The following is a 25,372-nucleotide window of genomic DNA, read 5'->3' on the forward strand; positions in this document are numbered from 1 at the left end:
AATCTGTAGGTGGGTTCATCTATACAAATTTTATCTAAATATCAGAGATCAAATATCAATATCTGCTCCTTTAAGGCATTTTCAGACAAAACGATTCAAAATCAAAAATACCTTCCCTATCACAAATTTTAACTTCAGTAAAAAACGAGAAGTTGACATTTGGATGAACATATTTGCATTACAATAATTACGTTCTTACTCATGCCCAAAAAAAAAAAAAAAAAAAAAAGAATTACGCTCTTACACCCACAAAATTATCACCCTGTTCTTACCAGGCTACTGTCTTATTTCTCCAATCCAACTTACTACCAGATCTGTTTCTGAAATTGACCTTTTCTCTGAAATCAAAAGCCTTCTTAAGGTAATTATTCCCTTGTTTTGATGATTTGGCCTGAGTGGCACTATATTCAGTCGTAGCTCCAGCTTCTTTGATAGCTTCTGAGACTCCACAAGGTGGCAGCAATGGTGATGATGATGCTTCGGTAATAATCTGTCCCAGCATTTCAACAACCTCGCTCATCCTAGGGCGAGACTTTGGTTGCTTCATTAGACACTTGTTAGCAAGGGACGAAAGCTTTTGAGCAGACTTAATGCAATACTGTCCTTCCAGCCGTGGGTCTATTATGAGGTGGAATTTTTTGGAGTCAGAAATATATGGTTTTATCCATCCCAAAAGCTTCTGCTCTCCCCTAGGCAGGTTTCTGTCTACTGAACACCGTCCAGTCAAGAGCTCGTATAGGACCACCCCAAAGCTCCAAACATCACTTTTGGCAGTTAACCTGCCTGTTTGAATGTACTCTGGAGCTGCATAACCTACTGTACCTACAACCTGTTAAAAAAAAAGCAGTAAACTCATTATGTGATTAGATGTTTACAAAAAATTATGTGATTAGATCTCTACAGATTGTCAGATACATGGAGAGCCATACATATCCAGGACAAGTGGACAGACCCAACAAAGATTTTGGGCCTAAAACATCCAGCACCAGTTCACAGTTTATCTGACTGTAGCCAGCAACAGCCTCGTACACATAAAGCATAAATTTAAGTTTTCTTGAGTATATTACTCCATGTGTACAAGGCAATGACAAATTGAAAGAGAGGAACAAGGGCCTCTTAATTAAAGTGGCTTCAGAATAGTTCTTCACTTCTATTTCCCAGGAATAAGAAAAACAGTAGAAACATTTAACTGGAATGTTACCACATGATACCAAGTCTCCAGCTATTAATTTCAAAAGCCAATATGGTGGATCCTAATGGGTGGGATCATGGTTCAAAGTATTGATCCTTATCATACTGTATTGTATGAAACATACTGGTTTTTGAGGTCGTCCATATGCCATATACAAGACACTGGGGACTTCTGACAAGATTTACTGATGGTAGTATGTAGGATATGATGGTGGAACGATGGGCATCCAGTGAAAATGTAAAAAACATAGTGTATCAATGCTTTGAATGCCTTGATACTTGAACAAGTAGTATCGGCCATGTCGATACTTTGAACCATGGGTGGATTTCTAAAGAAGTATACAATACACTCCTCACATCCTCTAGAAACCTATCAGAAACTTTCTTCTTGGTCCTTCCTTTAACTATAGTTTCTAGTCTTTCTAATATTTGCCACTCCAAGAATAATTTATTTGTATTTTCTGCCCAAACCTTAAGACTGTCTTTGGTTTGAAAGAAAATAAGAGAGAAACAGAGAGTTGAGGGAAGGTTGTTAGGAAATTTCACATATTCTGTTACAGCTTTCCCTCAACTTTTCGTTTTTCTTATTTTCTATCAAACCAAACATAGCCTAAGAGTCCTTACTCCCTAGTTTTTTTTTTTTTTTTTCTTTTGGAATTTTCATTTATGTTAGGGATGTGGAAGATGATTAGGTGGTTTCTTTCATCAATTCTCCAAGTTAGAATTTTGCATCCTCTACTTCACCAGATTCTAGAATTTGGTCTTTACCTCCCAATAGTTTTGCTTCTTCCAAGTTTTTCTTCAATGAACTGGTCTCCTCTAATTGCTTCAAACAAATTACCATGGCAATTGTTTCAAACCATTCAAGGTATTCTTATTCATGTAACTTAACATTTCGTTCTCCTGATTTCCCCAGTCAATTAGATGCCATAAGCCAACCCAGCCACAGCATAACTCTAGAGCCACCTTAGAGATCTTCCAAACCAAAATCATCTCAACAATGTTATCATAACCATCCAAGCTCTTCCCACCCAGAAATGCACCATTAGTTCAATAAGATGCCATATATAGTTTATAATATTTAAATATGCCAAAGATCTTTTTGAAAGGTGAAATTCATTAATAAAAAGAAGCAGGGGAGGGAGATGTTCTAGTGGTTACTTATGCCAAAGAATTTAACATTGGCTAAATTGATTTACCATATTTCAGTAGCAATCTAAAGGAGCAAAGTTAGTTATTACTCAAGCTCAGTTTGTTCCAACATAAAAAGGTCACAAAATTAATAATTCAACTATTATTCTAACACCTTATTTACAGTCAAAACGAAGTTTTCCATCACTTTAACACCAAAACAAATAAATCCACAAAGAAAGAGGTGTTTTTTTTCGCATGGCTCTTAAGTGATATGAGAGATAAATGGAAGTCAGAACCCCAGAACTATACTCAAGGAGAACAGCTTACTGATGTCAAAACATGACTGAGTCCTTCAGTTGGCCCCTGCCTAGCCAACCCAAAATCTGAAAGCTTTGCATTGAAGTCCTCATCTAATAGGATGTTTGATGTTTTAAAATCTCGAAATATTAACTGTACCAAATAATAGATGAATATTAACTGCACCAATAATAGATGACCATTAACTATCAATCAGGTTCAAAGTTGATCCTTCAAATCTCCTAGGTCTTAAACCATGTTGAAGTATCAACAATCTAACCGAACCAGGAAAACTTGAAAGGAAAGTGAAATCAAAGATAACATGTACCTGAAAATCCATTTCTTCATGGAGGTATGCTAGACCACGTGCTGCATCCTGGGCAATTCTTAATCTCATATCCCATGAAAGAGGTAATGGCACCTTAGAGAATAGATGATCTTCCAAGCTTTTATTGGGCATGAGTTCATATACCAGAAGCCTTTGAATTCCCCTTTCATCATCTTCAGCACAATATCCTACTAACTTGACAAGATTTGGGTGCTTCACCACACCTAAAAAGTTCACTTCTGTAACCCACTCCTTGTGCCCCTGAATAATGGGATATGAAATGGTAAATAGACAATTTGACAATCTCCAAAATATTAACTACAGTCACCACACTCATTCAGTAGTATTTACAGAAGATTTTGCATATTACAGGAGAAACATAATAGCCTGTTTCAATGATCCAAAGGGAAATCATCAGAATGCCTAAGCTACATGAGAACCATCAATACATGTTGTTCTTAATTCCACTCCTAGAGAGATTAAGGATGTTAATGAAGTACAAAAGTCCAACACCCAATCCAATCAAATTTTATAATGTACATAGTATACACACACATTAACATATAGTCATATATAACCATGTAAAGTTTATAGTTAATAAATTCTACATTTCAAATTTATCAAATTTATTTTCATCATTCAAGTTAAAATGATTAACTTCTTAATTATTTTATTTTATTTTTCATTTTAAAAAGGGTTATTATTTGAAACTCCCCCTCACTTTTCTGATTTTCTCTCAAACTCACCCTGACTATCAGATTCCTCCAGAGACCCCCCCTGTTAACCATTTTCTGTTAAAAGACAAACTGTCTCTACAAGATTACCATAATACCCCTGTTCACCTCCACCCTTTCTACCAAAATATCCATAATCATTCGCTTGATCTAGAGGAGAAGGCCAAATCATTCGTTTGAACCAGGGTATCTATATCATAAAAATACTTAGTTAATAAGGTTGACTGATTGGTCAATGTTAATTTTGTCATTAAAAAGAAATGAACACTTCTGTCATGGTCACTAATGGTGAACTAACAGAAAGGTAGGTATCTAATAAATAAAAGCGTCTGATGGGGGACAGGCAGGGGTCTTTGGAGGTATCAAGAAGTTGGGTAAGTTCATTGCTAAATCACCATCATAGCTCTTACTTCCTCTCTTATTCTCTCTATCGTCCTTTATTGACTCATTCTTTATATTATCAAGTTTCTACAGTCTTTGAACAACATAGCCATCTCTCTTTCCTTGATTTTTGATATGCTTTTATGTTCTGTACGATTACATTTACTGGGTATATTTAACTTAGTTTCAAACAAAGCAAGACCTTGTGGTCTGTTTCCAGCTTGGTAACAGCAACCTGGTAAAACAAATTAAGCATTATAAGCCATCTTAAACCTAACTGCACTTGTTTCCCCTTAGATATTCATAGAAACTTCATTTTATGTGACATTTACTTTAAGGGAAAAATTGTTACATTTTTTGATAAGTATTGTTAAGCACGTACTTATGAGGGGAATCAATTGTTATACTAATAAATATGGTTGAAGTACTATTTCCTTAGGGGGTGATTTGGGCACAATCCATTCTTGACAAATGGGACATATCCCTAATTATTATTCAAAAAGTACATGTCTCTAAAGACAACAACACCCCCATATTTTGACTTCTGTTATAAGTTATAACCAACAATTGTTTCTTTGTATTTTCACTATGGATGTCCCTAAATAGCATCCCTTTTCTTAAAGGACAAAGATATTTAGGAGAATAAGTAATCATACTACTAAATTAGATAGGCAAAATTGTCCTTGAGAAATCAGGAGGCAATTAATTGCATCTTCTTGTCTTTTGTATAAAGTTATTAGAAATGAAATGTATTTCCTCTAATAAGAAAACACATGAACTCACACAGCTTTTCTTTGATCAGTAAAAGTAGATTTTATTATATTCAACTTGAAGATTACATCAATGTGGCATTATTACCCACCCCAAAGATATAAAAGTTTACATTTTACCCAAAACATTTGTTGTCTATTACCCCCTTGTTTAGCTAAAGCATCCACCATCCCATTTCCTGTTCTTCTCACCCATTTAAAAGTAACAATTAGCTCCCTTGTTATGCTTTCAATTTCCTGAAAAGTGTGTTCTATAAAATACATTGGATTTGATAATGAGATGACCACCTAGGAGTCCCCTTCCACCTCCAAGTGTTGGAACCCAAACTTCTTTGCAAACTTTAACCCATGAAGTAATGCCAACAATTCTGCTGTCAATTAGTAGTCACCTTGCTCTATAGGTCCTGAATATAAGGCTAGTTTGCCTTCTAAATCTCAGAAAACACCACCTAACCCAGCCATACCTTGATTACCTGACAAGCTTCCATCAAAGTTAAGTTTTACAAAGGTGATTGCCTTAGGTCTTCAATCCATGACTATTCTTTCCTTTTTTTGAGTTGAATGTGCCCCTTCCTTCCAAGTTCTCAAAACATCATTCAAAGAAAAACTTGGAAGGCTTCCACTGTTTTCACCCAATGTGCAACTTTTGTTGTTATGATATCTATGATTTCCACCTTGGACTTGCTCTTTTCATTAAAATCCTCCCATTCCTTTCTTCCCATATAGTACATACCATTGCCATCCTCACTACTTTCCACATTAACCTCCCTCTTTTCTTTAGCTATCTCAAGAAGTTTGGGTCAAGAAGACCCACCACATCCTGAGGAGGAGTGCACCTGCACCCAAAGGGAGAACAAAAGTGCTCCCAAATACAAAGCATAAAAGGACATAAAAGTACAGTAAATGGTTTCACCACTTGTTTTTCAAAGGAAGCACATATGAGGGGATAGGCACTTGATTGGCCTTCTTTTCTAGTTTCTACAACAAGTCACAGGTGTTTACCTTCCCAAGAAAGACCTCCCAACATAGGGCCTGAATTTTAGGAGGGATTAGATTACTCCAAATCTTTCACTAGGAAGTTCACCCCCAAGGTAGTAGGATGTATTAAGTTATTGAATGAGGCAAATGTAAAAATGCCATCAGGGGAAATTAACCAAACCCTAGTGTCCTCTGTATTTTGGTTCAGGAGGACTGAATCAATCTGGACTAATAGAAGAACGAGAGGTTCACACTTCATCTCCTTAAGAACCCTTTTGAACCCAAAGTCCCAATTTAAACCAGAGGTAGAGAATACCACAAATTTAGAAATGGGTTCAGACTTTTACTTGAATAGTGCATAAAGCAAAGGAAATTGCACCTTGAGTAGATGTTCTCCTAGCCAAAGGTTTCCCAGAACAAGACTCTATTCCCATGCCCCATGTCGAAACAAATGTGGTTAAGAAATAAAGGTTATGCCTCACATGTTGCTTTCCAAGGAGAAGTTGATGTTGTATTAGAGGCTACCTTTGCATCCCAGCCATTGTTTGGCCGCCAATGTATGTTTTCAATTACCCTATGTTAAAGCCTTTCTCTTTCTATGGGATGTCTCCACAACCATTTTCCTAGGAGAGTTGTATTCTTCTGGACCATGTTTCCTATCCCAAGCCTACCATTCTGTTTAGGCCTACTAACTTGTTCCCATTTCACCAAGTGATCTTTCTTCTCATCGCCTGATTCCCATAAGAAGCCCCTAATAGGCTTCTCTAACTACCTAGCTATTCTAACAGGATATGGAAGGTGGACAAAAGATAGACAGGAAGATTAGCCATTGTGGCTTTGATTAAGGTTATTCTCCCTCCCATTGAAAAGCATGTCTTTTCCATAGGGCTACCTTTTTAGCAAATTTCTCCACCACCAGTTTCCAGAAACAATTTGATCTTGGTTACCACCTAGAGGGAGTCCTAAATACTCCAGGGGCCAATTTTTTACTTCACAACCCAAGAGCTCTACCACTCTAAGGATTTTCTCCTCCTGCAAATTTATGCCTACAACACAAATTTTCCCCAAATTAACTCTTAGTTTTGAGAAATTCTCAAATGAGCAAATAAGTTCCTTTAAGTTTCTTAGGGAATTAAGACTATCACCATTGCATAAGAGGACTATATCATCTACAAACTACAAATGGGAAACCACAATCTCATTCCTTCCCATCCTCTAACCTCTAATCAAATTATTCAATTTAGCCTTGATGATCAATCTGCTTAAGACCTCTGTAATCAAGGTAAAAAAGAAAGGAGATAAAGGGTCTCCTTGTCTCAAACCTCTTTTCACTATGAGAAAGCCTCTAGCAGTCTCATTAGTTAGAGTTGAATAGTGCACCGAGCTCCAGCACCCCTTAATCCACATTCTCCACCTTCCTCCCAACTCAAACTTCTCCATAATCTCAAGCAAGGGGTGAATAGGGAGTCAACCTTTTGGGCTAATTTTTAATTTTCTTTCTTTGTATTCTGTTAATGGGGAGCTAAGACATTTTATCTCCCCTCTTGTATCTATAGTTTCACAATTTTCTTATTATTAATGAAGCTGTTGTTATTGATAAAAAAAAAATCCAAAAAATCATAAGCCTTCTCTAGGTCCAATTTGTAGATGAAGCTCTTCCCTCCACTTTTCTTCTTCTTTGCTACACACTCATTTACCACTAAGATCTGGTTAACAATTTGTCTATTCTCAACAAAAGCACCTTGAAATTGTGAAATCATTGAAGGAAAACAATTTTCAGTTTGCAGATAAGACTTTAGATATTATTTTGTAGAGGCTTCCCACCAGACTTGTAGCCCTAAAATCCCTTGAGGTCTTGGCTTCCTACTTTTTGGGCATTGAAGCGATGAAGGTGACATTTGCTCTTGGAGAGATCTCCCCTTTTTGTTATGGGCCCGCGCGTAGGATCTCGTCACGGGTCGGTCCACGGTGAGAAAGCCCTGCTTTCCCTTGCGCCTTCCCTTGCATGCAGACCCTATTGCGGAAACTGAATGGGTAATTTGTCCAAGAGACCACCCTAACTCTCCGAATGGGTGATTTGTCCAAGAGACCACCCGAACTCTCCTCACTCTTTTCTTGACTGGAAAACTGAATGTCTTTATTTCAATTCATGGCTCCTTAAATAGGAGATTACAGAAGGAAACTCCTAATTAAACTCAAACTCCTAATTACCTACTCCTAATGGTAACACAACTCTTACTTAAGATAAGATAAGGATAAGGATAAGGGATGAGGAATGGTGTAGCTGGGGGCGAGTTGGCGGGCAGATCTGATGTGATAAGATAAGTGTGGGCCCACCCTGATGAGATGTCATGTGGGCCCCGCCCTACTGTTGCTGCCGGGCGGTGCGCGCGTCTCGCAGTGCTGCTGCCGTGAGGTGCGTGCTGCTGCCGTGCAGTGAGTGCTGCTGTGCGCGTTGCCGGGCGGTGCGTGCTGCAGTGCGCACTGCCAGGCGACGTGTGCAGTGCGCTGCCGGGTTGCTGTGCGGTGTTGCCGGGCGGTGTGTCCATAACACTTTTTGGTGAAACTCATCAAACACTTCTTTTAAATCATTTTTCAGCCTCTCAATAGTCTTGAAAAAAAAAGCAATAGAAAATCCACCCAGGCCAAGGGCTTTTGATCTTTTCATAGAGAAGATGACCTATCTAATTTCCTCAATGCTAAAGTTGTTCTCTAAGGCCTTAGATTGGATATTTGTCATCCTATCCCATTTAGATTAGGGAGTTCTTTCTCCTTTCATCCATTCTAGAAAAATACCCTTAAAATGATCCACAAAGGCCTTAATAATCTCCTCTTCCGTTTTGAACTCATGTCCATCCACTTTTACACTCGTTATGAAGCTCTTCCTCCTCCCATTTGCCAAAGAAAGAAAAAAAAAGTGTTTTCCCATCCCCCTCTTGAAGCCATTTACACCTAGATTTTTGCCTCCAAGAATTTTCTACCTTTCTGAAAATCTCCTCCAATTCTAATTTCAACCTCCAGCACTCTTCTCTTTCCTCCTAACTAATTTCTCTTAGCGTTTCTTTCTATCCAAAGCCTCAAACTTTGAAGAGATTCTTTCTTAAGCTTCTTTTAGCCTTCTTCCAAAGTTGTCCTTATTCCAAGTGTTGAGGGCAAGGCCCATTAGTTTATGTTGTTGTTGTTTTTGCGGGGGGGATTGTTTTTATGTTATGAACAGTGGCCGCCCTATTAAGGGCATATTAGTCTTTGTAATCAATCTTTTTTGAGTATATAAGATAACGAGTGGCAGCCAGATCATTATTGGCTTTTTCCCATCTCTACTTTTGTTCTCCCTAAGAACTCTCTCTTTCTCTCTTCTTTCTCATTGTTATCAAATCAGACTTTTGTTTTTTCTTTTCTATACCAAGATTTGTTTTTTTTTTTTTTTCTTTTAGAGCTTTCAAGTTCCTTGTAAACCTAAAACCCTTTTTCTTGCCCCTTGGTCTTTCTTCACCCCACTAGGATTTAATTCTCTTTTCGAAAGAAGGATCCTCTAGCCACATATTCTCAAAGTCAAAAGGTGAAGGTCCACCAAGAAAAATCTCCTATCTTAAACAAATAGAGTAGTGCTTTAACGTTATCTTAGGCAAGGCCCTTGAGTTCCTCCAGGCATTCCATTTCTTCATTTTTCCAAATAGTGAGTATTCCCCATGATGCTCCACAAGATGATGCAAAAGCCAACTTAGACCTCGAATTCCCTAAATACTTATAATCCACTTTCTATGTATCTCTAGTAATTTTCTCTTAACCAAGAACATGTTTGGCTTCTCTTTCTGCAATACACTCCTAATTAGAATCCCTATCTGAGAAAATCTCCTAGTCATGTGATGAACCAAATCATTTGTCTATGATACCTTAGCCCTTACATCAAGGCCAACAACCACCCCCACTCCCCACCCTCAAGAAAAAGTAATATAATTAAAACTGTTCTAGAAAAGCAACAAAATTGAAATGTAAATAAACCCAATTGAGCATCGTCTCCTAACAAAGATCATCTCTATCCAAACAGGATATGACAAGACTACCTGTTAGAGCATTAGCTAATTTTCACTCTCATCTGAACAAGGTGCTCTAGCCAGTAAAGATCTAGCCTCTTGTATGTGATACTACATAAGCCAAGAACTCTCCTCACCAGCCATCCAACATAAAAACACCTGCCGATTTCCCTCCACCTCCAACCTCTAGAAGCCCAAGGAGAACATCAGTCTCAAGCCTTGGAGTAAGGACAAAGTCTCAACCATAGAAAAACAAACACTCCTGTTGGAATGTTAGGTTTATCTCTTATGTTTGTATTCTGCTGAGTTAGGGTCCGTTTGGATTAGTTAAAGCAGTTTTTTTCTTTTGTTTTTTATGCTGCAACTTAAGTAGGGGCATAAAAGGGTCCTTTCCCTTCTAATTATGGTCACCCTATATATATATTAATATAAATTGGCGCCGCCAGGATCAATAGTTGACTCCAAATCTCTCTCTTCTCTTCTCTCTTCTCTTCCTCTCTTCTCCCCTGTTCGACAGTTAATATGGTATCAGAGCAGTTCTGTTAGGCCTGTGAGCAAATCAAACAAGTTTCAACCGGCTGTCTTCTTCAATTGAGATCAAAAGTACAGACCTACGACTGGTACAGATTTTTTTAGTAGTTTTTTTTTACCTTGGTCGTGTACCAAGAAGAAACTATATGAATCTAGACTGTTGAATGTCTTTTGAGAAGCTGTGAGGTTCGAACCTCTTTTTTTTTTTTTTTTTTTTTTTTTTTATGGATCGTGTGATCCCATATCTGAGAATTCAGATCTGTAGGTCGTGGATGACCTGATTTTTTACCTCTTGTGGTGTAACCGTACTGGCTTCTGACCCCTTCTAGCAGTCGATGTGTTTGGGTGGTCTGGAAGTTGGTGGAGTGTGACTGCTAGGTCAGTTCAGCAGTGAGATCACCCTAAAATCTTGCAGTGTGTGCATGTGGGCTTCATCCTTGGTGTGTTTCTAGGACTGTTTTTTGGTGATAGGAGGGATCATAAGGTGTGTGTAAGGTCTGAAAGGTGTTTGAATCATGTCCTCTGAGAATTCTACAACTTTAGGAACTTTAGGAGGTCAAAATGGAATAAGTGAGGGGATAGATGAGTTTTCCCATGGCTGTAATCCCCTTTGATGGACTGAACTATCTTGAATGGTCTAGGAGAATTAAACTTTATATTACTGCTAAGGGAAAAATTGGGTATATTAATGGTAAAGTCAAGGAACCAAAGACTGCTAGTGCTGAACATGACAGGTGGGACCAAGAAAATAGTATGGTGATGTCATGGCTCTTGGTTTTCATGCTGCCACAAGTAAGGAAGACTTTAATATGGGCTGAAACAACTTGTGAAATATGGGAACAAGCAAAATCTACCTATTCAGAGCAGAGACACTATGCAAAGATATATCAATTACAAGCTAAATCCTCCACTTGCAAGCAGGGGAAGAGGAGTCTCTTGGTGTACTATTCAGATCTGGCATCAATTTGGAAGGAACTGGATCATTATCGAAATGTGAATTGGAAGTGTGATGAGGATGCAAGGGCCTACAAATCACTTGTTTCCCAGCAATGGGTGTTTGCTTTTCTTTTGGGGCTGAATCCTACATATGAATCCATGAGGGTACAAATCTTAGGAAGTAAGAACCTACCTTCAGTTCAAGAAGTTTATGCCCTAGTTCAGTCAAGAGCAGAAGAAGTGTGATGAATTGTATAGAAGGGGAACCAATATCACAGAAGAGAGTGGATGACAAAGACAAACTTTGGTGCACTCACTGTCAAAAGTCTAGGCACACTAGAAACACATGTTGGGATCTCCATGGCAAGCCTAAATGGGCTCAGGAATTGAGTAAGAAGTCTGATCCGAGTAAGAAGCCAACCCAGCAAAGTCAGAAGAAATATAACTCGGCAAATGTGGCATCTCAAGAGACTAGTCCCATGGTACACCAGGAGCGACACTCTGGTTCTAACCCCAAGGAAGATATCATCAATTCCTTTAATGACCACTTGGAATTATATGGTAGGACACTTCGCCAAATGGGTTCTGGCCTTACTCCTTCTACCTCCTTTCTGTCTACATCAAGTAACATTGCCACTGCTTTCCATGTGTCATCTCATACATCTGATTCCCCTTGGATAATTGACTCTGGAGCCTCAAACCACATGACTGGTAAGTCAAATTTATTTCAGGCATATAACCTCCTCTCTGGGAGAGATAAGATGAGATTGGTTGATGGGTCTTTTTCCACCATAGATGGTCAATGAACCATCTCCCTTCCTCTTGGTCTTACCCTCTCTAATGTGTTGCATGTTCCTAAATTACCGATCAATTTACTTTCCATTAGCAGTATTACTCATTCCTTGAATTGTTCAATGACCTTCTTTCCTTTTTCGTATGTGTTTCAGGATTTGACCTCGGGGGAGACGATTGGTAGAGGAAGCATGGTGGATGGCCTCTATGTGTTGGAGAATAAAGCTAGTCTTGTGGCTATAGAGTCCTTAAGTTCTTCTAGTGAGAGTCATGCCTACTTGTGGCATAATCGTCTTGGTCACCTTTCGTTTGAGTCTTTAAAACTTATGTTTCTTGAGTTGTTTAAGTCTTTGTCAGTTAGCAAACTACAGTGTCAGACTTGTCAATTGAGCAAACATTGTAGAAATTCCTTTCCTTTAAGAAATAAAAGATCTGAATTTCCCTTTCATATTGTCTATTCTGAGGTTTGGGGCCCTATTTCTCTACCTACTGAGATTGGATATAAATATTTCATTACTTTGATCGATGACTACTCTAGATATACGTGGGTGTATCCTATGCGATCTAGAGATGAAGTGCCAAAAATTGTGAAAGACTTTCAACGAATGGTTTTCACTCAGTTTCAAACTGAAAATCACATTTTCCAGTCGGACATTGCAAAAGAGTACTTCCATAGTGATCTCACGGAGTTCTTTGCTTCATATGGATCCCTTCATCGAAGCTCTTGTGCCAGGACACATCAACAAAACGGTGTTGTTGAAAGTAAAAACCGTCATCTACTTGAAGTAGCTCGTGGTATATTACTTCACATGAATGTTCTGAAACGTTTTTGGATGGATGTTGTTATGTGTGTTGCATAAATCATCAACCGTATGCTATCTCGATTACTAGAGTATAAGGCCCCACATCAACTTTTGTTTCCTACAGCTCCGCTGTCCCCTATTCCAATGCGTGTCCTTGGGTGTCGTTGCTTTGTTCATGACTTGTCACCTACTCGTGGTAAACTCGATCCTCGTGCCATTCCTTGTTTTTTTCTTGGTTATCCATTATCTCAAAAGGGTTACTATTGCTATGATCCTACTTCACGCAAGTACTGTCTCCATGGATGTATCATTCTTTGAGAGTCAACATTTCTTCTCGGTTTCTCCTCAGGGGGAGAGTAGGGTTGAGGAGAAACACACTCAGGTTCAACTACCTCTTCTTCCTGACCCTTCTCCATTTAGTGTCTTTCTTCGCCGCCATAAGAGCCAACAGAGTTCAAGAGCCGTGGAACTTGAAACTATGCAACCAATATCATCGGACTCTCCAAAGGTAGATCCTCCTCATCAGCCAGGTACACTTGTTCCCATTGATATGCCTGAACCTCTTAACATTGATCCTCCTGTTGTTAATGATCTTGATGTTCCTATTGCTAAGAGAAAGGGTGTTAGATCTTGTACTAAATCATCCTATCTCTCACTTTGTGTCCTACAGTCATATTTCACCTTCATACCGTGCATTCCTTTCCTCTATCGACAGTGTCTTTGTTCCTAAGAATGTGGCAGAAACTTTATCTAAACATGAATGGACAGATGCAATGAAGAAGAAATTAATGCCTTACACAAAAATGGCACCTGAGAGTTGGTGGATCTTCCTGAATGGAAGGAACTAGTGGGTTGCAAGTGGGTATTCACAGTAAAGCATAGAGTTGATGGTTCAGTAGAAATATACAAAGCTAGATTGGTGGCCAAAGGGTTTACACAAGTGTATGGAGTAGACTATGCAGAGACCTTTGCTCCAGTAGCCAAGATGAATTCAATCAGAATCCTCCTCTCATTGGCAACTAACCTTGACTGGGAACTTCATCAGTTAGATATCAAGAATGCATTTTTGAATGGTGACCTAGAGGAGGAGGTTTACATGACTCAACCTCCAGGTTTTTGTGCCAAAGGTAGTGAGCAGAAGGTGTGCAAGTTAAAAAAATCTCTATATGGATTGAAGCAATCACCTCGGGCCTGGTTTAGCAGGTTTCATTTAGCAATGCAACAGATGGGATTCAAACAATGCTAGTCAGATCATACTTTGTTTGTGAAGAAAGGTGAAGGGAAAATTGCAGCTTTAATTGTGTATATTGATGACATACTAATCACCGAAGACTAGAATACTGAAATACAAAAATTGAAGAAATTTCTAGCCACTCAATTTGAGGTGAAAGATCTAGGCCCCTTACGATATTTCCTTGGAATTGAAGTTGCCCGCTCAAAAAAGGGCATCTTTATTTCCTAAAGGAAATATGTACTAGATCTATTAGAGGATACAAGCAAGTTGGGAGTGAAACCAATTGATTCACCCATTGAACCCAACCATCGGCTAGGAGACAGTTAGGAGGAGTGTTTGAAAGATGTGAAGAAGTTCTAGAGACTTGTAGGGAGACTCTTATATTTGTTTATGACCAGTCCTGATATTGCCTATACAGTGGGTGTTCTTAGTCAGTTCATGCATAATCTTAAGACAACTCACTTTGAAGCTGTAGAAAGAATCCTTAGATACCTCAAGAAGTTCCCAGGAGCTGGTTTGCTTTTCCAAAAACATGGGCATTTGAAAGTGGAGGTGTATACAAATGCTGATTGGGCAGGGGCAATCGATGACAAAAAATCTACCAGTGGGTATTGTACCTTTATGGGAGGAAAACTAGTCACTTGGAGAAGTAAGAAGCAAAAGTGTGGTGGCTAGATCTAGTGTTGAGGCAAAATACAGAGCCATGTCTCATGGAGCTGCTGAAATGATGTGGATAAAAAACTTGTTAGAAGACCTGGGTTTTGCAGTTAATAAACCTATGTCACTCTACTGTGACAACAAATCTGCTATCAATATTGTTGCTAACACAGTCCTCCATGATAGAACAAAACATATTGAAGTGGACAAGCATTTTATTAGAGAAAAACTTGTGAGTGGAGAAGTGTACACTCCTTATGTCAGTTCAGAGGAACAACTTGCAGACATCTTCACCAAGGGCCTTCATCATGTGTGGCATAATAATTTGTGTGACAAGTTGGGCATGATTGACATCCATGTCCCAACTTGAGGGGGAGTGTTGGAATGTTAGTTTTATCTCTTATGCTTGTATTCTGCTGAGTTAGGGTCCGTTTGGACTAGTTAAAGCAATTTTTTTTTCTTTTGTTTTTATGCTGTAACTTAAGTAGGGGCACAATGGTCCTTTCCCTTCTAATTATGGTCGCCCTATATATATTAATATAAACTGGCACCACCAGGATCAGTAGTTGACTCCAAATCTCTCTCTTCTCTCCTCTCTTCCTCTTCTCTTCTCCTTCCTCTCTTCTCCTCTATTTGGCTGTTAATAACTCCTATGCAAAACAATAATTATGCTAACTAAATAATCAATTCATAATCCTGAAATAAAGTGAGGCTCCCATAAACAAATTTCAATATAATTTCTAGTATAAAGTTTCCTAGAATACCTATTGCCTTAATTGGTAATTCTAGCTCTGTATTAACATATATTCTTCCACTAGCCACCTAAGATCCAGCAGATCAGTTTTCCTAGAAACTGTCCTTGTAAAGAAATTCTCTGGGGATTTATAACTCAATTAGCCTAAAATTCCAGCCACTTTAACCTATCCAGAACTAAACTCCTGAGTCCTGATCAGTAATTGAAGCCTTAATCCAGCACCATGTAAGAAAGGGAAAACACTTGAGATAGAACATTAGTTACATTTTTATTGGGAATCAGATCATGGACTAGGAGATCTCCACCCATTTTGTTTCAACATTCATAGAGTTGGATGAGGTTCAGATTCCTGTGTTCCCTATTATCAAAGCTGTCATAAAATATTGTTATTCCTAGGGCCATTTCTTGGTGTAATGGTAAAATCTCAGGCTGACAAGCATAATGGTGCAAGGTCACATCTGAGAGATGAATGATAGGACCAGTTCACCCTCCCAAGACCACAGATAGCTGGGACCAACATTAGGTAATGGCCTTTTTGTGATAAAAAATTGATCTGCCATACTTTTTTGGAAAACCGATTGCATCAGACAATAATCACACTATTTGTATCTGTTAGAATACACAAATCAGGGGTATTTTGGTCATTTGGGTTTATCTATTTGAGAGTGAAAGGTCTATTTTATTTAAGTTTAAGTTATGTGTCCCATCACTTATGAGGGACAATATGGTCTTTCTTGTAACTATGTTATTGGAGATAAATACAAGTGGGTTGGCTAGAGGTGGACTGATTTTTCCTAATCTGGTCGAACCCTTCTTCTCCTCCTTTCTCTTCTTCTTCTCTTCTTCTTTCTCTTCTTCTTCTCTACTTTAACCTAGAATCGAATAGGGATTTTACATGGTATCAGAGCAATAAAACCCAGTTCTCTTTTCCCTTTTTTTTTTCTTCTTTCCTCACCGTTTGTCTTCTTCCTGGGTTCGCTGCCAACCATTTCAGCTTTCTTCGATTTTCTTCTAGCCTGAGTGGAAACTCGACAAGAGGCCAAAGTAGTCATTTTGTGGTTTTGGAGGTGAGTATGCCTCCAGTTACCGTGGTGGTGGTCGTTGAGGTTGTGTACTAGATGCCCTCTATTCTGTGATACGAAGAGGGCTGTTTGTGGACAGGTATGAACAGTTCTGTTTTTTTTTTGCCCAAATAGTGGACTGTAAATGCTGTGTTTTGGTTCAAAATATTTTTTTTGTGGAGGTTTGAAGTGACTAGTATGCATATCAGCCTTGTTCTCCTCTGTTTTTACCTCATATGTGTGCTGAAAGTAGGGTTTTTCGACTGCTGAAGGTCACGACAACAGTGGTGTGGTGGTGGTTGTACTGTGTTGAATGGTGTGTGGATGCTTTTGAGTAGTTGAAAGTGAAACCTTGTGTCATGTGGTGGTGTTTATACTGATTTCTATGTTTGATTTAATGACTGAGTGATTTCGGCTTTTGTATTTGATGTGCAATGTGTATTTGAAGAAGTTGGTGGTGCTGAAAGTGAGATAAGTTTTGTGGAAGTGCGTGAGGTTGTGCTGAATATTTGAAGGTGAATTGGTTAAGATGGCATCGATTGGAGATGGGAATGACAATAAAATAGGCGTTATGATTTCTCCAGATTACCCAAATATTCAAATGACATCTATTAAGTTGAATGGTGAGAATTATGTGCCGTGGGCAAAATTTGTGGAGGTGTTTTTAAAAGCCAAGAAAAAAGTAAAATATGTGAGAGAGGAGAACCCCTCCTCTGATTCTCCGGGGTTTAGTGACTGGGAACATGAAGATGCACAAATAATGACATGGCTGTGGAATAGCATGGAACCAAAAATTAGCCTGAACTTTATGTTCCTAGATACAGTTAAAGAAATCTGTGATCATGCTAAGAAACTGTACTCTGGACAAGACAATACAACTAGGGTGTATCAGTTATACCAAGAGTACTTTAATCTGAAGCAAGGCAGTCAAAGCTTGGAGGATGCAAGTCTAAGGAATATCCGAAATGAGCTCAATGTGTATCATTCTTTGACACAGGATGTTCAGATTCAGCAACAACAGCGTGAGCAACTTGATGTGACAAGGTTTCTAGTGGGTTTGAAAGCTGAATATGAGCCTGTCCGAGCACAAATACTGGGGGGGTCTGCTCTTCCCTCACTTGAAGAAGTTTTTGCCCGTCTTAGGAGGACATCTATTGAGTCTATAGAGCATTCTTCTCTCTCAGACAGATCTGGTTTTGTGGTGACTAGAGGGGGAGACCGTGGAAATAGAGGTGGTGGTGGTCGTCGTGGACTTCCAAGTAACCGTGGCGGTCCCATGTTTAACCGTGCTGGCGGCCGGAGTGGAGGTCGGGACTCAGGGGGAGGTCGTGGTAAAGGAAGAAGTAATGCCCCTAGGAAGTGTACACACTGTGGATTAGAGGGGCACACGGTTAATTTCTGCTATGATGTACATGGTCCACCCAACACTTGGGCTAACCATGCTATGACTAAGGGTAGTGGTACAATCACTGATAGTCAGCATACTAACCTGATCCCCTCCACATCTACTGGTGCTTCTGGGAAGGAGATGGTGAGTGTATCCCGTGCAGTATATGAGCAGTTCCTTCAGACATCTTAGCAGAACAAAGCTACCCTTGCCCATTCAGGTATGGCTTGCTTGGCTTCCAAGCCCTCACACTAGATCATTGACTCCAGAGCCTCGAACCATATGTCTGGAACTCCTAATGTATTTTCTTCTCTTTCTCGGTCCTCCACATCTCAAACAGTTACTCTTGCTAATGGTTTTACATCTCCCATATGTGGTGTTGGTGATGTTGATCTCTCCTCCTTGTCTTTATCATCTGATTTATATGTTCCCAAGTTCCCTTTTAACCTTATGTCTGTTAGTAGATTAACCAAGTCACTTAATTGTTTCATAACCTTTTATCCCTCTTATGAGGCATGAGGTAGTTGGATTGGTGGAGGGCATGAGGTAGGTGGATTATATTACCTTGATGGTGGTGGCCCTCCAGTAGCTTTTCAGTCATCTCTTACTCCTCTTCAATGGCACTACAGACTTGGTCATCCTTCTCTCAAGGCTCTGAAGTTGTTGGTTCCTTCCTTGAGTCATCTTTCATCTTTGGATTGTGAGTCATGTTAGCTTGGGAAACATCATAAAGTCTCTTTTAGTCCAAGAGTTGATAGTCGTGTCTCGAGTCCTTTTTCTTTTGTTCATTCTGATGTCTAGGGTCCGATCAAAGTGATGACATACAATGGCTATCTTATGAAATGGATTATCTTATGAAATCGATGACATGGATTTATCTTATAAAAGATCGCAGTGAACTGTTTTCTATTTTTCAAAAATTTTATGCTGAAATACGTACCCAATTTGGTGTTCATATTAAAATTATTCGCTCCGGTAATGCCAAAGAGTACACCTCAATACCATTTCAGCAATACTTAGAGCACCATGGGATAATTCATCAAACTTCTTGTGCCTACACCTCACAATAGAACGGTGTAGCTGAATGGAAAAGTCGACATCTCCTTGAAACTGCTCGGTCTTTGATGCTTAATATGAATGTCCTAAAGCATTTTTGGAGTGTTACCGTCCTCACATCCTGTTTTCTCATCAATCGGATGCCCATGTCCATCCTTGGAAGTCAATCCCCCTTCTCGATGTTGTTTCCCACCTTGTCTCCGTTTCCTCTCACCCCAATAGTCTTTGGATGTGTTTGTTTTGTTCAAAACTTGGGGCCTGGTTTAGACAAGTTAGATGCACGAGCTACTAAGTGTATCTTCCTTGGCTACTCAAGGACTTAGAAAGGGTATAAGTGCTATAACCCTAACTTCCATAAGTCATTTGTGTGCTCCGATGTCACATTCTTTGAATCAGTTCCTTTTTTTCTCAGATACTGTGGCTTCTTCTCCTTCCTCCGTAGTTCCTCTTCCCGTCCCTGTTGCGGATCCCTTTCCAGTGGTTCCCATTCCAGTTGCAGATTCACCAATCAAACAAGTGTATACTCACAGAAGTGCACCGGCCCCTCCTCCAATTCAGCCCTCGTCGACAGATCCTGTCATTGCTTCTTCTCCCTTAGACCTTGATCTTCCTATTGCCCTGCGGAAAGGTAAATGCACTTGTACTTCTCATTCTATTTCACACTATGTTTCAGCTGCTCACCTTTTTGCTTCTCATCACAACTTTATATCATTGTTATCATCTGTTTCCATTCCCAAGACTGTCCAAGAAGCCCTTACCTCCCCAGGGTGGCGGCAAGCCATGGAAGAGAAACTCTCTACTCTACAACACAATCACACGTGGGAACTCACTGCTCTTCCTCTTGGTAAGCATGTTATTGGGTGTAAGTGGGTCTACACAGTGAAGTATCTTCCAGATGGCAGTGTGGAGCGATTGAAGGCCAGGTTAGTGGCCAAGGGCTATTCTCGGTTGTATGGTGTGGACTATATGGAGACATTTTCTCCTATAGCTAAAATTGGTTCAGTTCGGGTGTTGATTTCATTAGCTGCTATGTATGATTGGCCTCTTGTGCAACTTGACATCAAAAATGCTTTTCTACATGGTGATCTCATTGAGGAAGTGTATATGGAGCAACTGCCAGGGTTTATTGCTCAAGGGGAGGATGGTAAGGTTTGTAGACACAAAAAGGCAATTTACGGACTGAAACAATCTTCACGCGCATGGTTTGGCAGGTTCAGTGAAGTAGTGAAAGACTTTGGGATGAAACAATGTTAGGTAGACCATTCTGTGTTTAGCCATGACTCAAAAGATGGGAAAATCTTGCTAGTGGTGTATGTAGATGATATTGTCATAACTGGGAGTGACAATAACGGGATTGACAGGTTGAAGAAATTCCTACAGGACCACTTCAATACGAAAGATTTGGGTAAGCTGAAGTACTTCCTAGGAATAGAAGTTGCAAGGTCAAGGCATGGAATTAACTTATGTCAAAGAAAATATGTTCTTGACCTACTTGAAGAAACAAGACTGTTAGGTGCTAAACCAGTAGAGACTCCTATGGAACTTAATGTCAAGTTGAGTGTTGATGCAGGTGAATAGTTTGTTGATCCTGGAAGATATAGGAGGTTGGTGGGAAAGTTGAATTATCTGACTATTACCTGACCAGATATATCATTTGCTGTGAGTATGGTGAGTCAGTTTATGGTGCTCTAGGTCGTGGTTTGCTATACCAAAGTGGAGGGACTCTTGAAATAGTAGGGTATACAGATGCTGATTGGGCTGGTTCTATATCAGACAGGAGATCAACTACAGGGTATTGTACCTTCCTTGGTGGCTATCTTGTAACTTGGAAGAGCAAGAAACAAATAGTGGTGACAAGGAGTAGTGCAGAAGCTAAGTACAGAGCTATGGCTCATACCACATGTGAACTAGTATGGTTGAAGAACTTGCTACAAGAGATGGGGTTCTCGGTTGACAAACCCATGAGACTATACTGTGATAATCAAACTGTTGTTCACATCTCTTCCAACCCAGTCTTCCATGAGAGAACCAAGCATATTGAGGTCAATTGTCACTTTGTGAGAGAGAAAGTGATAAGTGGAGTGATAACCACATTTCATGTGAGCTTAGGAAATTAGTGGGGATATCTCTTTACAAAGGGATTGTCTCGAGGCAGAGTAGATTATATTTGTGACAAGCTGGGACTATATGACATATACTCTCCAGCTTGAGGGGGAGTGTTAGAATACACAAATCAGGGGTATTTTGGTCATTTGGGTTTATCTATTTGAGAGTGAAAGGTCTATTTTATTTAAGTTTAAGTTATGTGTCCCATCACTTATGAGGGACAATATGGTCTTTCTTGTAACTATGTTATTGGAGATAAATACAAGTGGGTCGGCTAGAGGTGGACTGATTTTTCCTAATCTGGTCGAACCCTTCTTCTCCTCCTTCTTCTTTCTCTTCTTCTTCTCTTCTTCTTCTCTACTTTAACCTAGAATCGAATAGGGATTTTACAGTATCTATGTTGAAAACACACCTAACTCCTAGAATGCTAACTCTAATTCAATTTTCCTGAAATTGCAATGTCACACAACACACCTCGTATCCATGTCAGATACTACCACACCTCTGTTTCCTTGTTATAAAAGTTTATTTGCTGAAATTTTCTAAGACCGCATCTCTTTGCAACAACTACCTGTCCAGTGTCCAAGGTTATACCCTGTTACATAGTATCAATGTATTGTAACATATAACTAGGATTTTCAGCTTTCTATATCTACAATTGAACTCTTTAACTCTTTTGAGGGCATGATGATCTAAATTAAGTATTCTGAATTCTTGAGAGATTTGAACCTTTTGGAGAATTCCTTTCAGAACATCTCAAAAACAGTAAAAAAAGAAAAAATAAATAAACTGGATAGGGAATGGAGATACACCTATTGCCAGTGCTTTAACTGCCAAAACTACATTCCAGCAATCTGGTTATGGCAATGGAGAGGATCCTACCAATCTTTTGTAAGTTTTGGTTTATTGATGCAAACTAAAAAAAGAGCCAAAGAAGAAAAACTAGTATTGTAAATAGTTATTGGAGGTGAAAAATACCCAGAAAAGTTGAAACCAAGTGATGTAGGAGGCCTTGGGAATGTTCAAAATTCTCACAAATATGGAAAAAACAAAGAATAGATAGGTAGTAGAAGTTAGATGGCTAGAGAAGTCACACTTCTCTTCTTCTCTTGGGCGGTCTCATCACCTTTCTCATGTACCTTCTTTTATTTTAATGAATTTTTATTTTACTATAAAAAATGAAGTCAAATTAAAGAAAATTTTGAGTCATATTGGTGTGAGACAGGAATGGACAGCTCCTAGAATGGTGTATATGGTGAGTGTAAAGAAAGAATTCCTTAAGAACCAAGAAATCAAAATTAGAACATAACTATAAATTAGCTTCCTCTAATTTCTAAAATCCTTCTAAGGAGTTTTAACTCATTACAAGTTTGGCATGAGTTTCTAAAAATGAAACAACTTCTAGAATAGAATTGATACCTACCAAAATAAGCTAACTTTAGCTTAAAAGTTCAAAAAAGAAGCTAAAAAACAGAGAGAATTTCATTACAGACTAGTTGGTCACCCATATATTGACATAACTCACTCCATTCATGTCTTAATTACAATTAGAATCCACAGTCTTCTTGGAGACATAATTGACTAATTGAGCAACCTTCTAGCAATATCAAAATCAACACAAATAAGAAAGTTTTTTGCCTCCAAAAATTTGGCAACAGGTTGGGTTACGGATTCAAAGATAGTTCACTCCCAAATAATCCAAAGACAACTTTGGGCATTAGCTTCTTTGCATCCCACATCAAACTAAATTTTGATGGGTGCTGGTTGGGCAATCCAGGGGCTTCCGGTGTAGGGGGACTTGTTAGGGATGAAAGTGGCAACATAATCCATAGTTTTTCAGGGGTGGTTAGTCAAGGTAATTCCTTGAGATATGAATAATTGGCATTAATCCAAGCAGGGGCGGAACCAAGGGTGGTGGTCGTGGTCTGGCGGAAGGGAGTTATGGCCCCCCTATGCCTTGAAAATCCCCACAGCACTCGTTAAATCCATCTTACATTTTGGTATTTCGGTCCCCTTACCTATGTTTCCTAGCTTTTGCCCCCCCCCCCCCCCCCCAATCCATGTTTACTAATTTTTGGCCCCCTCAACAAAAAAATCCTAGCTCCACCCCTGAATCCAAGGGCTAAAGTTGAAGTGGATGCAGCGTAGAAGAAAATTGTAACCAGAACAAGCTAATAGACATTAAACAGAAAAAAATACAGTATCTGAAAACAATAATAGATGGAAAAACATTTACTGCAGGCAATGCCACCTAATTCTTCCATGTGGAGGAATCCTCTGACTAATCACTAAAATCATCTCTTTGATCATATCCCTGATCAAAAAGAATCAGAGGGAAACTCTGGAGTCTGCATCGTGCATGTTTCACTTTTGCAGTAAATGTGAACCCTATTCACAACTTCGTAGTGAAAATTTTTTTCTGAGTTATATTATGCCATCCAAATTTTCAATTTTTTTAAGTGAGTTTTCTTGAAAAAGGGCTCCCTTGAAGGACTTTTATTGAGCATGGTGAAAGGTTAAATATTACCAATTAGATTCCTTTAAAGAAGACAGTCAAACATAACCAAATTTGAGCAAATGGAGCATCTTGGTTGGCTATCATGGTTTTATATATTGCTAACATTATGGAAAGCACCAACAGTTTTTATATAAAGTAATGGCAGAAAAAATGTCGCAGAAATTTCACCAAAGAAATTCGGGTTTTTCACCAAAGAAATTTCACCTTGCTGGTTAATAGCATTGAACCCATATATTTATTGACATTTCTGGTCTGTCTTACATAAAAAATAATAAAATAATAAAAATCTAGGTATTTGGTACTTTTCTTCCCAAGAGGAAGTTTTGATAAGGACGATTCGGCATTACATTATCACATTAACCATTACGTATAAAGGAAGCAATTTTTAGATACTACATGTACATTTCCAGGTCCACAAATCTAGCAATGTCAAAGAGGAGGAAACACAAAAATGTATACATTCAAGATCCAATTATCCGTTCTCTAGTTAACAGTAACCAAAGTTTGAGGATATTTTATTAGTTGTAGTACATGGTTTCGACTACACTCTGCATTCCAGAAAATACAAAAAAAAAAAAAAAATCTATATTCAATATTGAAATTCAAGCTGAACAAATTTGTTTAAAAATTTTAAAAAGAATTTAGACTTTAGGATTTTAATTTGAAGTAGGATCCAGGAATCACAAGTATCTTGCGCCCAATTTCATAATAACGAAACAATTTCCAAGAAGAATTAGGAAGATAATAAAGGAAGTCCTTGCCTGCAATCCATTCCGATTCAATTGCTTCACAGCAACATCCAGTTTTGCATCAGGATCATCATCAGAAATACTAATGACCCCTCTGTAAACACAGCCAAACCCTCCCTCCCCAATCATCAAGGCCCGACTAAATCCTCTCGTTGCCGCTCTCAACTCGGAGAATGAGAATATTCGTAGATCATTACTCCTCCTTTGATATAAGAAATCATTGAAGCCCAGCGAGCCAGAGAAGTCCCTGGAATCCGAGTCAAACTCGGAGCACCTAACATCGACATTACTCGATGCAACACTGAAGGAACGGGCCCATGAAACCTTAGAAGCCCTAGAAATGGAGCCATCGTCGTTTTCCCTCTTCTCCCCATTAGAAAAATGAAAACACTTCATTGCTGTAAAAAGAAAAAACCCTGAAGAAAACCTAACAAAACGCTAGAAAACACGAAATTGAAGAAACGCAGACATGAAGCAAAGTGTATGACCATGAGAAGAAAAACAGAGAAAGAGAGAGAACAAGAGAAAGGTGGGTGGGTGAAGTGAGTCAAATGAGATAGACTGTTGATCGAATCTAACTAACTAGAATTTGAAAAAGAAAAAAAAAATATTAGAACACTGAGAAGAATAAATGCAATTGAAAGAAAGGAGGGACGCAAAGAGTAGGTTTGGTTTTGTTTTCCTTCTCTGTCATGACGTTGACGTTGAAAGATGGGCTTGGCCTACTCTCCTATTGCAGAGAGAGAGAGAGAGAGAGAGAGAGAGTTGTCTGATGCCAGGCACGGCCATTCACGAGAGATGGGTGTTTTGCAGAGTCAAGTTGTGAAAGCTTCACTGTGTACGTATCGACAGAACCGATACAACTTACAGGCCACAATCGACGAATAACAGAGTTTAGACTTTAGAGTTGGAGCAGAAAACAACGTTTGGGTAGTTGAACT

The 25,372-nt window shown here is 39.0% G+C and overlaps 1 protein-coding gene across 3 annotated transcripts; it reads right to left on the reverse strand.

Annotated features, from left to right (window-relative positions):
* Positions 1–94: 94 nt before the first annotated feature.
* On the reverse strand, positions 95–25,372 carry LOC148868681 (serine/threonine-protein kinase PCRK1-like). Of its 3 annotated transcripts, none has more exons than XM_088973885.1 (4): positions 24,444–25,372; positions 2,951–3,211; positions 2,653–2,775; positions 95–829 (listed from the first exon to the last, which is right to left on the reverse strand). In XM_088973885.1, the coding sequence occupies exons 1-4, from the start codon at positions 24,825–24,827 to the stop codon at positions 269–271; spliced, it is 1,329 nt and encodes a 442-aa protein (XP_088830011.1). In that variant the 5' UTR covers positions 24,828–25,372; the 3' UTR covers positions 95–268. The 3 variants fall into 3 exon arrangements, with proteins under 3 accessions (XP_088830011.1, XP_088830010.1, XP_088830012.1); XM_088973884.1 differs by having other exon boundaries at positions 2,653–2,802; positions 24,444–25,295; XM_088973886.1 differs by lacking the exon at positions 2,653–2,775 and having other exon boundaries at positions 24,444–25,371.

The sequence above is a fragment of the Nelumbo lutea genome, chromosome 2 (genome assembly GCF_056320005.1).
Source record: "Nelumbo lutea isolate HS-2025 chromosome 2, American lotus-T2T, whole genome shotgun sequence".
Classification (NCBI taxonomy): Eukaryota; Viridiplantae; Streptophyta; class Magnoliopsida; order Proteales; family Nelumbonaceae; genus Nelumbo; species Nelumbo lutea.